At 42.2% G+C, this 18,184-nt stretch overlaps 2 protein-coding genes across 2 annotated transcripts in view; one reads left to right on the top strand and one right to left on the bottom strand.

Moving 5' to 3' along the window:
- LOC124711337 (superoxide dismutase [Cu-Zn]-like) overlaps positions 1-13,106 on the bottom strand; it is a 121,097-nt gene extending 107,991 nt beyond the window's left edge. Inside the window, exon 1 of the mRNA XM_047241372.1 lies at positions 13,008-13,106. Coding sequence (XP_047097328.1) covers positions 13,008-13,027 — 20 coding nt within the window. The 5' untranslated portion in view covers positions 13,028-13,106. The remainder of the gene's footprint in view (positions 1-13,007) is intronic.
- The window catches only part of LOC124712373, a 623,942-nt gene that overhangs the window by 442,704 nt on the left and 163,054 nt on the right, over positions 1-18,184 (top strand). The gene's annotated exons all lie outside the window — the stretch shown is intronic.

The following is an 18,184-nucleotide window of genomic DNA, read 5'->3' as shown; positions in this document are numbered from 1 at the left end:
CCGTCAGGAGAGGGAGGCGAAATCTGGCATTAGTGGGTTATGGCAGCAGACGACAGACTCGAGTGCTGTTGCCAACAGCAGGACATCGCCAGCAGCCGCTCTCCTGTGCTTGTCATAACATCGTTTGGACCCTAGACGACTGAAAAACCGTTGCCTGATGTGACGAGTCCCGATTTCAGTTGATAAGAACTGATAGTAGGTTCAAGTGTGGCGCAGACCCCAGAAAGCCATGGAGCCAAGTAGTCAACACTGCACTGTGCAACCTGGTGATGGCTCCATAATGGTGTGGGCCATGTTTACATGGAATGGACTGCGTCCTTTGGATGTTAGGCTATTTCGAGATCATTTGCAGCCATTCATAGACCTTGTGTTCTCATACAATGATGGAAGTTTTATGGATGACAACGCGCCATGTCGCCAGACCACAATTGTTTTCGGTTTGTTTGAGGAAGACTGGACATTTCGAGCGAATGGTTTGGCCACCCAGATCGCCCGACGTGAATCCCATGGAACATTTATGGGACATAACCGAGAGGTCAGTTCGTGAGCAAAATCCTACAGCTTCAACACTTTCGCAATTATGGACGGCTATAAAGGCAGTAGGCTCAGTATTTCTGCAGAGGACTTCCGACGACTTGTTGAGTCCGTGACAGGTCGAGTTCCTACATTATGCCAGGCAAAAGGAGATCCGTCACGATATTAGAAGGTATCCCATGACTTTTTGTCACATCAGCGTATTTCAGTACTGTGCACACTTAAATTAGTAACAGTTACTTTGCTGAGGTTCTGATATTGCGATATGCTTGAGTCGACTTGAGAACACCACAGAATCTGTCTGCAATATCTACAAAAACGAAATTAGAGCAACAGGACTGAAAAATCGAGGTGGATAGATATGTATTGAGAAGTGTGCAAGACAGGTCACCATTTGTGTATGACCCATATGTCAAAGGAACAATAACGACGATGCTGAAGTGGAAAGTAAGGGAGACTTAGTGAACTTGTTGCACGGAGTATATAAAACGTAAAAGTAAACACCTAGGCCTTTTCCGACTGGCTGACTGCTGGCTAAAAGACAGTACGATGAGAGATGTATGATCGTGGAACGTGTGATCATGTCTGTAACACATATGGAATCGAACGAGGTATCGGGAATCGAACCCGGATCCGCCTCTGTAGCCGAATGGTTCATCGTTGCCTTTGGTGCCCATGGGATGGTGCAGCACGTAATGTGCGTCAAGGATAGACAAATTTAAGATGAAGGTAATGTAGATGAGGACAAAGGAGAAAAAATAATTGCTTAACTAAAAAATTGCAAGATAAACAGCAGAAGAAGAAAAAGTTCTCCTACCTAGGATGCAACTTTGTATTGGATAGCAGAGGCAAGAATGATATTTTTAGGAAATTTATGCAGTGGAAAACTTTTTCTGAACAAATTACTGTATCAAGTTTAGACATGGAAACAAACAAAAAATTAGAAAAGAGAATAAGGCATTGTATGGAAATGAATAAGTGAGAAGAAACTGGAAACATTTGTAATATGGAGCTGCAGATAGATGTTAAAAATTTAATAGGCAAGTACGGTACGAAATGTAGAGGTACTGTAACGAAAAGGCGACAGAAAAGGGTTTCTGGACAATACCTAAGAAAGGAAAAGTTACTAAAAAGCTCCTGCTGTATCCAGGACTTGATAACAAGAGCCCTGGAAGGAGCAGAAAATGCACAATAAATTATGACTCAAATGGCTCTGAGCACTATGGGACTTAACATCTATGGTCATCAGTCCCCTAGAACTTAGAACTACTTAAACCTAACTAACCTAAGGACATCACACAACACCCAGTCATCACGAGACAGAGAAAATCCCTGACGCCGCCGGGAATCGAACCCGGGAACCCGGGGGTGGGAAGCGAGAACACTACCGCACGACCACGGGCTGCGGACGCAATAAATTATGAACAATGGTGGGTACATTGACTAGGCAGAGACAAAGCATACAGGGAAAGAGAGTCAGGTAACAAATCAGTAAGGTTGGTTGGTTGGTTTGGGGAAGGAGACCAGACAGCGTGGTCATCGGCCTCATCGGATTAGGGAAGGATGCGGAAGGAAGTCGGCCGTGCCCTTTCAGAGGAACCATCCCGGCATTTGCCTGGAGTGATTTAGAAATCAGTAAGAAAATTAATGGTATGAAAAAAATATCCTAGAAATAATTTTTTACATTCATTCAGTTGCAGCTCCAGCCGGTTCCAGCAGTTACGTAAAGGGAGAGACGTACCTGTAAACGACCTCCACAAAAAAAGCATATGATGGAATATATTGCAAAAAAGGCTTATTACTGCACCACCTCGGTCTATTGCGGGTGTGAATTGAAAATGGCCGTGAGATGGCCATTGTTTACACGTGCCAGCCAGAAAACACAGATCTCGACTTTACCTCTGTTATCTCGTTTGCGCAATGTGCGTCAACAGTACAGCGAACTAGTATACCACATAATATTGTTCGTTTTTTGGTGTTTCGAAACAGAAAACGTAACTTTCTTAACTGAAGCCTTGAGCATGTTGTGTTCTCGATTCCTACAGTTCATCGGCGCTCAGAGTAAAGGACAGAGGAAACCGGAATTGTGCCTTCTGTTGACATCGATGTCGTTAAAGACGGAGTACAGACATCAGATTGGACAAGACTGAAACATGAAATAGCCAGAGTTCTTGTCTGAGGAACAATTGTGGCATAAGCTTTAAATAATTTAGGTAAACCATGGGGAACCTAAGTCTGGGTGGCTGGATGGCAGCTCGGCCGCTGCACATTTCCTTTGTTCATTTATGATTCGAACTCGATGTTGTTTGAATGCGCAGTAAATTGATTCATCCCCTCACTAATCTGAACGACAGACAGATAGGGCGCCGTCTACCTACAGACTAATCGACTGCTCTGTGCCTTCGATATATAATTTGCTGTAGGTTGCTACTCCTGGCGCATCTGCATGCTCCGCAGATTATTACCGTTCAGGCGCCGTTGGATTTCATCACACAGTAGGGACCGGACTAGGATGCGCCAGGTCATTACGATCACCTGCTTAAAAGCGTGTTGGCACCCTTTTGGTAAACAGTGCAGCAGTGATCCTGCGTAGCATGGATTCGACAAGTTGTTGGTAGGTCTCCGGTGGTATGAGGAACCAGACATCTACGCACAGGTCACGGAGTTCACAGGAGATGTTTCTAACATCTGCTGTATCAAAAGCATAATTCGAAACTACCAATAATTACAATGGTGGGTAATGTACAGTTGTTATTGTTGTTGTGCTCTTCAGTCCAGAGACTGGTTTCATGCAGCTCTCCATGCTACCCTATCCTGTGCAAGCTTCTTCATCTCCCAGAATCTACTGCAATCTACATTCTTCTGAATCTGCTTAGTGTATTTTTCTCTTGGTCTGCCTCTACGATTTTTACCCTCCACACTGTCATCCCATACAAAATTGATGATCCCTTGATGCCTCAGAACATGTCCTACCAACCGATCCCTTCTTCAAGTCAAGTTGTGCGACAAATTTCTCTTCTGCGTAATTCTATTCAATACCTCTTCATTAGTTATGTGATCTCCCCAACTAATCTTCAGCATTCTTCAGTAGCACGACATTTCGAAAGCTCCTATTCTCTTCTTGTCCAAACTATTTAACGTCCACGTTTCACTACCATACATGGCTACACTCCATACAAATACTTTTAGAAACGACTTCCTGACACTTAAATCTATACTCGATGGGAACAAATTTTTCTTCAGACACGCTTTCTCTCGCATTGCCAGTCTACATTTTATATCCTCTCCGACCATCATCAGTTATTTTCCTCCCAAAATAGCAAAACTCATCTACTACTTTAAGTGCCTTATTTCCTAACCTAAATCCCTCAGCATCACCCGACTTGATTCGACTACATTCCATTACACTAAACGCAGGTAGCTGGGATACATTCCGTCCCGGGGGGTAAGGGGTTGGCAACAGGAAGGGTAACCGGACACTCCTTAAAATTAATCATGTCAAATCGTTTCATAACATGCCGAGCCTGCACAGATGCGGGGCAAAGGATGGAGAAAAGAAGAAGAAGAAGTAGAAGAGGAAGAGGACGGTATGTTCATCTAGTATTTGAGGATCAGAGTCTTTCAAACATCCAACGAACTTAAAATTTGAAATCTTTTCTAAACATTTTCTCGCTTACAGCCCCACAAAATAATAAAAGAGAAACAGTTTATCAGTTACCAAATGCTCGTCGTTCACGAGGTAAAACTTCACTATCAAGCATGACGTTTTAATTTATTATTCTTTACTACTAACTGTATTTGCAACCTACTTTGCAGACAGTTTTCGTATGTATGACTGAAGGAACCTACAATTTAAATCACTGTAGGACACATAGTGAACAGGTGAATAACCCGAAACTAATAAAACCACGATAATTATGAGTTTGCGTCTTCAATCATCAAGGCTTTACGAACTTCACGTCAAATATTCAATGCTGTAAGTCATTTGTAAAGTACAGTGAGGCGACAAAAGTCATGGGATACCTCCTAATATCATGTTGAACTCCTTTTACCCGGCGTAATGCAGTTACTCGACGTGGCATGGACTCGGCAAGTCGTCCGATGTGCCCTGCAGAAATATTGAGCCTTCCTGCTTCTATAGCCGTCGATAATTGCGAAAGTGTTGCCGGTGCAGGATTTTGTGCACGAAGTAACCTCTCAATTATGTCCCATAAGTGTTCTGTGATCTCATGTCGGGTGACCTGGGTGGCCAAATCATTCCCTCGAATTGTACACAATGTTCGTCAAACCAATGGCGAACAACTGTTGCCCAGTGACATGTCGCATTGTCATCCATGAAACTCCCATCGTCATTTGGGAACATTATGGCCATGAATGGCTACAAACGGTTTCCAGCCAAAGTCGGTTCAGTTGGACCAAGAGACCCAGTCCGTTCCATGGAAACACAGCCCACGTCCTTAAGGAAACATCATCAGCTTGCACGGTTTGCTTTGTGGAGTCTGCGCCGCACTCGTACCCTACCAAGAGCTCGTACCAACTGAAATTGGGACCCATTTGACCAGGTCACGGCTTTGCAGTCGTCTAGGGGCCAACCGATCTCGCGCCCAGGGGAGGCGCTCTAGGCGATGTCGTGCTGTTAGCAAAGGCGCTGCTGCTGCAGCCCATTAACGCCAAATTTCGCCGCGCTGTCCTAACGGATACGTTCGCCGTACGTCCCACATTGATTTCTGCAGTTTTTTCTGGCAGTGTTGCTTGTCTGCCAGCACTGACAACTCTATTCAATCGCCACTGCTCTCGGCCGTTAAGTGAAGGCCGTCTGCCACTGCACTGTCCGTGGTGAAACGTAATGCCTGAAATTTGGTGTTCTCGACACACTCTTGGCACTGCGGATCTCAGAATATTGAATTTCCTAAATATTTCCGAAACCGAATTTCCCACGTGTCTAGCTCCAAAAAGCATTCTGCGTTCGAAGTCTGTTGGTGCCGTTGTGCTGGCATAATGACGTCGGAAACCTTTTAACATGAATCACCGTAGTATAAATGACAGCTCATCCAGTGCACTGCCCTTTTGTATATGCGTACGCGTTACTACTGTATATGTGCATGTCGCTAGCCCATGACACCAGTTTGTTACAGGATTCTCGAACATATTCTCAGTTCGAATATAATGAATTTACTTGAGACACAGAAGTTGCTGTCCATGCATCAGCATGGCTTTAGAAAGCATCGCTCCTACGAAACGCAACTCGCCCTTTTTTCACATGATATCTTGCGAACCATGGATGAAGGGTATCAGACGGATGCCATATTCCTTGACTTCCGGAAAGCGTTTGACTCGGTGCAGACTCCTAACTAAGGTACGAGCATATGGGATTGGTTCCCAAGTATGTGAGTGGCTCGAAGACTTCTTAAGTAATAGAACCCAGTACGTTGTCCTCGATGGTGAGTGTTCATCGGAGGTAAGGGTATCATCTGGAGTGCCCCAGGGAAGTGTGGTAGGTCTGCTGTTATTTTCTATCTACATAAATGATCTTTTGGATAGAGTGGATAGCAATATGCGGCTGTTAGCTGATGATGGTGTGGTGTACGGGAAGGTGTCGTCGTTGAATGGCTGTAGGAGGATACAAGATGACTTGGACAGGATTTGTGATTGGTGTAAAGAATGGCAGCTAACTCTTAATATCGATAAATGTAAAGTAATGCAGATGAAAAGGAAAAAGAATCCTGCAATGTTTGAATTCTCCATTAGTAGTGTAGCGCTTGACACTTTCACGTGGATTAAATATTTGGGAGTAACATTGCAGAGCGATATGAAGTGGGACTAGCATGTAATGGCAGTTGTGGCGAAGGCAGATAGTCGTCTTCGGTTCATTGGTAGAATTTTGGGAAGATGTGGTTCATCTGTAAAGGAGACCGCTTATAAAACACTAATACGACCTATTCTTGAGTACTGCTCGAGCGTTTGGGATCCCTATCAGGTCGGATTGACGGAGGACATAGAAGCAATTCAGAGACGGGCTGCTAGATTTGTTACTGGTAGGTTTGATCTTCATGCGAGTGTTTCGCAAATGCTTCAGGAGCTCGGGTGGGAGTCTCTGGAGGAAAGGAGGCGTTCTTTTCGTGAATCGCTACTGAGGAAATTTAGAGAACCAGCATTTGAGGCTGACTGCAGTACAATTTTACTGCCACCAACTTATATTGCGCGGAAACACCACAAAGATAAGATAAGAGAGATTCGGGCTCATAGAGAGGCATGTTGGCAGTCATTTTTCCCTCCTTCTGTTTGGGAGTGGAAAAGGGAGAGAAGATGCTAGTTGTGGTACGAGGTACCCTCCGCCACGCACCGTATGGTGGATTGCGGAGTATGTATGTAGATGTAGATGCTGATGCTGTCTTAAGCATGGGAGTTCGATTCTTTGAAGAATAGGCGGTGGGGTCACTAATGAAGTGAGAAAAGCTGTGGTTGTTCGCTGCGAGAAGCTGGTAGAGGAGAGGGGGATTGATACGAATTAAAAGTCTCCCAAGGGAGGGGGAGGGGGGGAGGGGCTCATGGACATGTTTATCCGGCTAGCCACAAGGCGATCATGCGAGGCACAGGTATGTACAGCAAAGGAGTGGAACATGTTGTCCGCGAAAGACTTGAACAATGGGGGTGACATAAGTTCCGTTTACTGTCCTTGGCAAAACGTCGCGCTGTCGCCGCGCTTGTACTTCATCACGTTCAACATCTTGTGCAAGAAACAACTGAATGCTGAAATCTTCATTACGAGAATAACCTCCACTGTCTATGACACTCAAACGTAAAGGTTTGTTTTGACTGTCTTCTTTCGCTCTATTATCTCCTTTGGTGTCATATTTTGGGGCAGCTCTGTGCACTCACAAAAAATATTCTTATCCCAGAAAGAGGGGTCAGGTAGATCGGCGATGTCAGTTCGCGAAATTCGCGTTGGCTGTTGTTTACTTGTCTCGTAATTGAAGCTCTTCCATCCCTGTACATACATTCCAGCAGGGGTTCTGTTGTTGACAATGCTGACTCATTCAGAAAAACCTACAACACATTCAGTGAACAGTGGACGAAAAAACGATATGCAAATGCTTAACAGTTTTTTAATCATTGTACAGAAAGGTGTGCACTGTGCAGAAGGTTTCATTTTTAACAGGCTTCCAGAGGAACTGAAGGAACTGAATGATGAACTCCCAAGTCTTCAAATCTACTTTAAGCTAAAGGTTATTGATTTTACAAAGGAGTGAGCTGGGTCTGAAATCTAATCATCAGTTTGCAGTTAAGCACAAGACGTAATATTCATATTTATTTTTAAAATTATCAATTTCAAGGGTTTAGTGCCTCAATCTGTAAAAATGGAGCACTTACAGAAACGCTTTGTTGTCTGTCTGTCTCTCTTTCTTTCTTTCTTTCTCTCTCTCTCTCTCTCTTTCTGTGTGTGTGTGTGTGTGTGTGTGTGTGTGTGTGTGTGTGTGTGTGTGTCCGACTGTCTGTTTTTTCCTCAGGAATAAGCATACATACCAAGTTTAAATATGTGTCACATATTATGGTCTATGGTCCCTTAGCGATGTAAAAATGTTAAGTTACTAAGTCAGTTCAATCGAAAGATGTGGCCACTTATGTCACGTATTTTGAAACTAGAAAACTAACTCATCAAAAGCTACAGGCTGCTCCCTGTTGACCTAAATCGTCAAATTTGGCAAGAATATATGTTTCGCAGTACAAGTAAAGGAAAAAATCCGAAAATCTTTTAATTTGTAATTATATAACCTGAAAAATTACATTTTGTCATTTTTTTATTCCTCTGTCTGTTTGTCTGTCTGTTTTTATCTGAAAAAGTTTTGCGTATCAAATTCTGATTTGCGTCACGTACTAACTTCTGTGCTCCCTTGGCAGCGTGAAAATTTTAAGCTTCTAAGTCACTGAAATCAAAACATACGGCGATTTAAGTCACGTATTTTGATACTCGGAAACCAACTAATCAAAAGCTGTAGTGTGATTCCTGTTGACTTAGAATCATAACATTTGGCAAGAAGAAAGGTTCCACAGTACAGGTAAAGGGAAAAATCCTAAATCAATCATTTGAAATTATATCGCACGAAAAAAATATTTCTTTTGTCATCTCTTATCCGACTTCAAACTTGAAAGTAAAACAGTCTCAAAAGTTTTGGAATCCCTGGGACCACTATCTTGCTAGTATCAACGTGTATAAGGGGCAAAAATCGACAATATTCTCGATTCCCAGAATGGATAAACTTTGAATATACATAATTTTGTAAGGAACCTTCAGTGCGCGATTCCTTAGTGTCTGGCCAATTTTTTCTTTTAAAACTGAAAGCTACTTCCATTCACTCCATTTTCGGTAGTATCTGACTTCAAGATTATTGTTAAACTCTTGAAACCAGTCATAGCGTTTAAATATTTGGGGACAATAATAACAAGTGACTGAAATCGAACACGTGTGGAAGGTGCACGGAAGATATAGGTTTGTCGGAAGCGTGCTGGCTAAGTAAGTGAAACTCACTGACAAAGGAAACACCGCACTTACCCTAGACACTAAAATGGCTCTGAGCACTATGCGACTTAACTTCAGAGGTCATCAGTCGCCTAGAACTTAGAACTAATTAAACCTAACTAACCTAAGGACATCACACACATCCATGCCCGAGGCAGGATTCGAACCTGCGACCGTAGCGGTCACGCGGTTCCAGACTGAAGCGCCTAGAACCGCACGGCCACACCGGCCGGCTCACCCTAGACACTGCTGCAGCCTTCGCAGCCGTTGTCAAGTGTGCGTGTCACCAGACTTCGAATTTAGAAAAGCGTTACTAGGGATCTGTGGGCTGAGTACATTCGATAAGAAAATGCAACATAGATGCCCAGAGGAAGTAATTGAGAATATGTGCAAGGAAGATGGAGTCGCTACTGCGAAACTCCGTTGCAGATTCAGAGAACTCTTATTCGATGAAAAACGTTGCGACAGTTCTGCTGCCTCCATCGTGTTTCATGCTTGGAAACCGTAACAATTAAATAAGAGATACTAGAGAGCGTACAGAGAAGCATAGAGAATCGTTTTTCCGTCACTCCAGCCACGAGTGAAATGGGGCATAAAATAGCTAATTTCGGTAGGAACTATCGTCTGGCATGCACTGAACAGTGGACAGTGGAGCGCAAGATAAAGGAAAGTGTTTCCGTGACACTGATAATTTCGTGATTTTTTTAAGCCACTGTAACGTGCGACTACGCCCGTTGCAGGTTAGCGTACGACCACGGCTTGTAGCTACTTGGGACATCAATACTGGCAGCACGAGATATTGTTGACCTAGCTGACGTGTCGTTCGCTGTAAGATTTAATAACTGTAAAAACATGTGCTCTATTTATAAATATTTGAGACAATCAGTCAAGGTAAGAGTAAAAACAGCGTATCATTTTCTTAGCCAAGAATGTTGCTAATTCACTATGGATCGCGCTTAATTTTGTTGTTTTCGTGACAAAGGTTGGTGCTTAAGTTTTGGAAGGAAATTCTTAGCTTATAGTTTGTAAAGATAAAGATTACACGCAGCCCACAGTTATGCGCTATAGCTCGGATTCTTTTAACTTTATGAAAACAGTGTACTTAGCAAAATTGATTGGCTTCACGTTCGTTGATGTAAATATTTTTTCGTTTCAGCATATCACGAAGTTACCTATCTCAAAATACTTTCTTCGTATTTCAGATGAGAATATACTAAAAGAAAACACAAAATATAGAAAATATCAGAGAAGTGTTGACTAGCGTGTCTGCGTCAATTTTTATCACCGATCATATAGTAGGGCAAAGGAAGGTATCTTCATGGTAAAGGTAATTTCGTGACATTTTTTGTTAACTCCTTGCGGCCACACCTGTTGGAGGGGCAATGGACCACTTTGGGCTGCAGTCTTGTGGAACATCGTTGTTTGCAGATATTGTTGACTCAGCCGCACTCTACTCATAATCTTACAACTATCACAGAGATTTGGAGATTTGTGATAAGTCCTGTGGGACCAAACTGCTGAGGTCATCGGTCCCTAAGCTTACACACTACTTTAATCCAACTTAAACTAACTTACGCTAAGGGAAATACACACACCCATGCCCAAGGAAGGACTCAAACCTCCAAGGGGGTGGGGGAGGGGGGGAGCCACGCGAACCGTGACAAGTCGCCAAAGACCGCGCGGCTACCCCCCGCGCAAAACAATCACAAAATTACCTTACACCTATCATGAAATTACCTACCCACATCATGAAATGACCCACTAATGTTTGCGGTACTTAATCATCATTTAAAATTCGACTTGTGCTTGTCATATAAAAATTGATATTTGTAGTTGGTCCTGTTAATATGATGTATACAACAGGATGAAATGCTTCCATGCTAGAGAGCGAAAAAAAGTTGTAAATGTAAATCTATCGCGAATATGCAATCCTTTACCTTACATGTACCTTTAGATTACACACTCGGTGTTGGTTTTCCAGTGGTGATCAACTTACCGATCCATTGTTAATAAAACAGCGATTAGAACTCTTAAGTTCTTACCATATTAGTTGGTTACAAATTCTTTACCCAACATACCCAGTATACCATTATTGGTTTACATGTTTCTGAGCCCGGCATCCTCTATACACACTAAGCAGTTAATAATATGAATGTAGAAACACCATACGTATTAGTCTTCGTTTGATACTGAAGCTCTAGCAGCAGCTGTGTTTGCGGATTAAATTTTGGGAATTCAGGTCTGCAGACAACAGTTGTTTATAAACGTCCAAACATGTTCCAGCACCTTTGATCTATCATCAGTGGGTATTTGTATCCAATTCTGTAAAATGCAAACATGTTTAAACAGAAATTATTCTAAAGAAATTAGGCCTTAAAGCAGTTTATCTCTGTCGTGATTGTTACCTTATTTTCTATATTGTTGGGTTCTATGTGACCCTCTTTACAGTGTTGTATACCAGTAGCTTGTCTCTGCAACTAAATGATGTTATTGTGAGTTTGGCTTGAAAGTAATCAAACTACTACATCTATAAAAGTAATTTCTCTTTTTTCGCTACTGTATTTTGCGATAACTTGAGATGACTCACGAGTGGAATTCCTCAAAAATTTGCCAGCCAGACTCACAATAACATCATTTAGTTGCTAAGGACAAGATACGTGTGTAAAATAATGTAAAGAGGGTTCTACAAAACCTAACAATGTAGAATAGAAGGTGGTAATCACAACAAACATAAACTGCAAAAGGCTTAATTTCGTTAGAATAATTAATTCTCAAAAAATGTCTGCATTTTACAGAACTGAATACAAGTGACAGCACAAACATTCTAAAACATGTTTGGGAACGTATGAACAACAGTTGTTTGTATAATATGCAGATGTGAATGACCATAACCATATACAGGGTGGTGAGAAACAGTCTGTAAGTTTGTAAGGATTTTGCAGGGATAACTTAAGAAAAAAATTCGATACGTTCCGCCATTTCCGAGTTCATTAACATAGAAGTTAGCCATCAGGCTGTTGCTCCCGAAAATTCAGGCGGCCCGCCACAGACGGTGGTGTCACCAAACGTGTTCTTCGTTTAGTTTCCTAAAACCGAACAAGAGAGCGATACAATAATTGGGCATGGGACGTGTTACTTGTTTGGTTTCCCAAAATCGAACCAGAGAGCCATACAGAAATTGGACAGCCAAATGCTGAGCAGCCTCGTGCACTATCATCTACAATACTATGAGAAGAACTGACACTAACTGTATCTTGAGGGGCCGCATGAATTTGCGCAAGCAACTGCCTGATTGCTTAACTAAAATAGTAATAAACTCGGAAACGACGCAGCGCATCGATTTTTTTTCGTAACAATTAATTCTCAACACATCCTGCCGCCGCGCGGCTTCCCCGTCGGAGGTTCGAATCCCCCCTCCGGCATGAATGCGTGTGTCGTCCTTAGAGTAAGTTAGATTAAGTAGTGTGTAAGCTTAGTGACTGAGCACCTCAGCAGTTTGGCCCCATAAGACCTTACCAAATACAACCTGCCGCGGAACACCCTTACAAGCTTTTCAGACTATTTCTGGTCACCCTATATTTTGCGCAATGACTGAAGTATACGAGTGCAGAGAGAGACGAAGAGCTCAACTGAAAGATCTTTTGCAGCAGACTAGTGGACACCGATCCACTGACAACTAAACCCCATATGACAAAGTAAACAAAGGACAAAAAGACATAATCAGCCTAATCCTGCCGCTTTCGCATTGGTCACTATCTGAAGGTCTGTCGTTGCATGAACTAGTAAAATGCCCATTTTCCTATTGTTGTCCAAATGCCTCGCGGTCCCATCAGTAACTCTTGACATAAGCCGTCCTTTGGGACTGTAATGTCGACAAGACACTCGGAATTCTCCTGGACACAGGTATCGTGTTGTGGGGAAAGACGCATGTGCTAGTAATCCATCCTCAACTCACGCGCATCCATAAGCTGCCATGGTGGTCGGCGAGGTCTCGAGTCTGTAGATGTCGAGGTGGACGGTCGCAGCTCTGAGTCTGGACTGAGAGTGCCCGAGCCGCCGGCTCTTCATCCTGAAGACAACCGGCCGGCGGTGAAAGTGGAGGCCCCCACTCTGCTTCCCTCAGCCAGCGGTCTTCCTGAGTCACTGGCTTGGCCTCAAGGTCGTCTACACTGCTACAGCTGCCGCCACTCATGTCTGCTAGCCACACGCAACCGTATTATCGCAGTTGTTCGTGTACAGATTGCGATGCACTTTGCTGGTGGCCGTACAGTAGTGCAAGTCTCTATTGCACGAAACTACTCGAATGTCGAACCTCACATTGCATATAACCCGTTGGAAAGTGGAGGAAACTAAATCAACTTTGTACATTTAAATAGGACAACTTTTTTTGTTTTATTTTGTTTGGTTTTAGATAGAACCCAACAGATTCAGTTATTCACATAAAGAAGCAAACAGAATATTGGTTCGACTTCATTACTATATGGAAACATTATTGAATGATATAGATAGTCAACAAGGTAAATGACGTTTGGCTAGGGCCTCCCGTCGGGTAGACCGTTCGCCTGGTGCAAGTCTTTCGAGTAGACGCCACTTCGGCGACTTGCGTGTCGATGGGGATGAAATGATGATGATAAGGACAACACAACACCCAGTCCCTGAACGGAGAAACTCTCCGACCCAGCCGGGAATCGAACCCGGGCCGTTAGGTATGACAGTCCGTCGCGCTGACCACTCAGCTACCAGGGGCGTACGTCAACAAGGTACATTAGTATGACTGCACCATTACAATAAAAATGACGAAATTTTGTAAAATCCAGTTATAAATATTTACGTAAGGACAATAAGAAAAGGCGCTCAATTTTAAAGTTCCTTTTTTTTCCCAAGACGGATGAAATGGCAAATACACTTGGCGACGGGCCTATAAGAGCAACTGTATAAGGAAAATAGTCTCTAAGGTTTAAAATACTGTACAATGGAACTGTCGCTGGATGACTGTACATATTTATCACATTATGTAGTATATGTACATTGTCCTCGTCAGTGTGGCAGAATTCGCGATTGGAGAGGTAATTAATTTTAGCAACTGTCTCGTTTTATCAATATTCACGTGACCCGCTCTTAGTCTGCTAACAGGGGCAAATTATCTCTTTGTGAGCGCTGAGTTAAGAAACCGAAGGTGGCGTGGGTTGTTGAATCGCCCATTACAATGTATCTTCGATTTTACGGTACAAATCCACTAGCTTTATCTATTCCGTTTCTACTTGGTTCGCAAGCCTACTACTAAAATCACAGTATGGTAGGAGTATGTCGGTGGGAAATAGATGTAGCACCTTCTTCATCAGTTGGTCTGCACGTTCGTTGGCCCCAATTCTAACATGTCGGGGCATTCAGGCAGCAGGAAATTGTCCACACCCTGTTTGATCATCAAAAAATGTGGCTCCTGCAGAGAGTGCATATTGGAACCATTTGGGTACAATTTGTACCAGTCATGGCAGTTACGATACAGTTTTCGTAGTGTATAGGCTTACAGTTCACTCGGGGTACGGCCGCTTTACTTGTATGGCCATAAATTTTGAAGCGATATCATTTGCTTGACATCAGATGTCCTCTTCGAAACTGATGTTAACATTTTGCTGTCGGATGTTCCAAGATCTTACCATACTATATAATTTTAGTCGTAGAGGTTTGGGTTTATTCATGTGTACGGCCTAGGATCTTCAATCCAGACATGGAAGCGGAGCCATACTGCATGCAGCCGTATTTGATGTTGCTCCTAATTAACTGTGCGTGCAGATGTAACAGGGTCCTAGTGCCGTCTTCATACGTTCGGATACTTCCGAGCATAGCCTAGATGGGTGTTCTGGAGCTACATTGTGATAGGCTGTTTCATTTATATGGGCACTAAAATGCTACATAGCGACTGACTGTTTCTTTTTAATGGCCCCCGCCGTTCCAAGAAGTGAAGTGTGGCATCTTAGAATGTGAATGATATCATATATGACGAGGGCGTAGATTGTCACGTGAACATGATGACGTCATCGATAATAGGGTGTGGCTTGTGAAATAGCAGGTAGAACAGTAACCTGCTCACTTGACGTCACAGTGTAAACAAAGTGTTAATGAAAATAATCAGTGGTGATCGCAAATGGTGTTTTATTTCATTACTGGTGATCTGCTTCAATTTTAGTTGGCCATCTTCATTCCAGACGGTGATAATTTTGGTGACCCACATAGACGATGAGCAGAGCTATGGTATATGCTAGAAGGCACCAGCTGAGCAACTGACGACTGCTGGCTCCCAGTAAACAAGTATACCAAAACTCTGCGAATTATCTTTTCGGGTCACCAGTGGTGTCATCATTTACTCTGAAGAGGGTCTACTGAGACCGAAACCTGTCTCCAGTAATAAAATGAAACATCATTCGAGATCATAACTGATTATTTTCATTAGAATAAGGTGCAGACCGTTGCTGTTAGTAACATGATTTCAAAAATTATTAAACAAATTGCACTGTGTTCTCTGTAGATGCAGACTGATAATTGCAACAGACGAATGCCAACTGGAAATCATCATGCGAACACTGGCCGAACGAAGCTGAGAATATGGTCTTGCAATCAACAATATAAAGACCAAAGTGATCCTTGTAACGCCTCCTAATGGCAACAAACTTGACATCACAAGAATTGCTGGCTACGGGGTAGTCAGTCGCTTCGACTATTTAGGTTCTGTTATCACATATATTGGAGATGGCGAGCCTCAAATCCGTACGAGTATTTCAATCGCGAGAAATTCTAAGGCAAAACTTCCTCGCATCTGGATGAACACTTGCATAACTGCCAAGACTAAGCTCACTCTCATCCGAACTATAACCTGCCCTATGGTGACTATTGTAGTAGAAAACTGGACGATGAAGAAAGTGGATCATCGCAGTATTGATGATTTGGAAAAGTGGCGCTGTAGAAGACACTTCGAATGCCACGCACAGCACGTCGAACTAAAGAATCGAGTCTGAGGCAGCTCGGCATCAGTACAAGACGGTCGTCTCTTGTCAACGAAAATCAGTTGAAATATTTCGGCCAAACAGTCAGAAAGCAAAAGGGCAATGGGAAGAAAAGTCGACGGCCGATGTTGCATTGCGTTGAATAGATCAGATTAAAGGCCTGACCGGGCTGGGCTTGCAACAAGCAAATCACCACAACCAAGAGCCAAGTGAGGGGGGCTTACTACGTGATCACTACACTCTTGCGCAGGGTTAGACCAAAGAGAGAGAGGGGGGGCAGAAGATATAATCCTTCACATCAGGGACATTTCCAGAGCAGTTAAAATAAGCGAGACTTGTACCTTTGTTTAAGAAAGGTAATGCAGAAGTCATAGAAAATAACCGGCCCATTTCCCTGCTGTCAGCATTCTCAAAAATAATAGAAGCAATTATGAAAGACAGATTAATGAATTACCGGAATAAATACAATCTTTTAAGAGAATCACAGTTTGGTTTCCAAAGTGGCAAAAATACGCAGTCAGCCGTAGTAGAATTCACAAAAGTTGTACTTGATGCGCTTGATAAAGATGAGTGTGTCACAGGCATATTTTTAGATCTTTCTAAGGTGTTTGATGCAGTCGACCACAATATTCTATTAAATAAATTAGGAGCATTAGGAATAAGATGGGTAGCTAATGACTGGTTTCGATCATACTTAACAGATAAGGTACAAAGAGCAGAGATAACACACACTTCAAATAGATCTAAACATCTAGTAAAACACTTATCAGAACCAAAATACATTAATATAGGGGGTCCGCAAGGTAGCATATTAGGACCAATACTATTCCTGATATACATCAATGACTTTCCCAGTAGTGCTACTCATGGTGAAAAAATTCTCTTTGCTGATGACAGCAAGACTATAGTCACTGAGAAAACAAGAGAACTCCTTGCCGAGAAAGCACATGAAACTCTCAAGGAAGTTTATGATTGGTCAATAAGCAATAAAGTGACATTGAACGTAAAGAAAACTAATGCCATGAATTTCAGTTTGAAGAGGAAAAATTGCAATGTTAAATTAAATGTAGGTGACACCTCTATAAACTGTGTAACAAATGCAAAATTTCTAGCAATGAATATTTATTCTCAGCTGAAGTGGTGTGAACATACAAAGGTACCTGCAAACAGAATGTCATCAGCATGTTATGCCCTTAGAATCCCATCATCAGGGTGTGACGTGCAGTGTCTTTTAGCTAATATTATTCATACGTACACTCAATTCTTAGCTATGGCATTCTTTTTTGGGGAACAAAGGCACAAAATACGAACACAGTTTTCAAACTCCAGAAAACAACCATGAGAATAATGACAAAAAATACTAGTCGAGCTCATTGTAAAGATCTGTTCAGAACACGGGATTTTAACTGCTCCATGTGAATACATTTACCAGTCAGTTGTACATATCAAAAATAACATTGGTAATTACTGCACAAACAGCTCTGTCCATGACCATGCAACAAGAGATAGATTCAACATACATTTACCAAGAAAAAATAAACATATCTCTCAAAACAGCATTTTCTACCAAGGAATAAAACTATACAATAAATTACCAAAAGAGATTAAAGAAATTTCAAAAATACACTTATTTAAAAAGGCTGCTAAAACGTACCTGTTATGCAATGCATTTCATACATTTAAGGATTATTTAGCTAAAACAGAGTAGGGGTTTGATAAAAAATGTTGTAGAAATAAATAATAATAATAATAATAATAATAAAATATCCAACATTCCACATAACACCTTCACTTTTATGTTTTTTTCATTCTTTTTTCCTTTCTAGAAATACTTACCCCTAAGTTATGCATAGTACAATACTAACACCTCTTCCTCTTTCTGAGCTCAACATCTCACTCATTATGGAGGGATGCTGACTCAGTTTTTCAGGATAGCAAATGGGAAGTTGCGATGCAGAAAATGGCCCAGAGATCACCAGTGTGTGTGTGTGTGTGTGTGTGTGTGTGTGTGTGTGTGTGTGTGTAGTGAGTGAAGTGTTATGGAACAACGTGTGGATAGTGTGTGCAGTGACTGATTGTGAGATATGAGTGGACAATGTGGCATTACATTATTTAATAAGTTATTTGTAAT

Source organism: Schistocerca piceifrons, chromosome 8 (genome assembly GCF_021461385.2).
Source record: "Schistocerca piceifrons isolate TAMUIC-IGC-003096 chromosome 8, iqSchPice1.1, whole genome shotgun sequence".
In the NCBI taxonomy this organism is placed as follows: domain Eukaryota; kingdom Metazoa; phylum Arthropoda; class Insecta; order Orthoptera; family Acrididae; genus Schistocerca; species Schistocerca piceifrons.
Note: the sequence above shows the minus strand (reverse complement) of the source record. Positions and strands in the feature narration are given on the sequence as shown.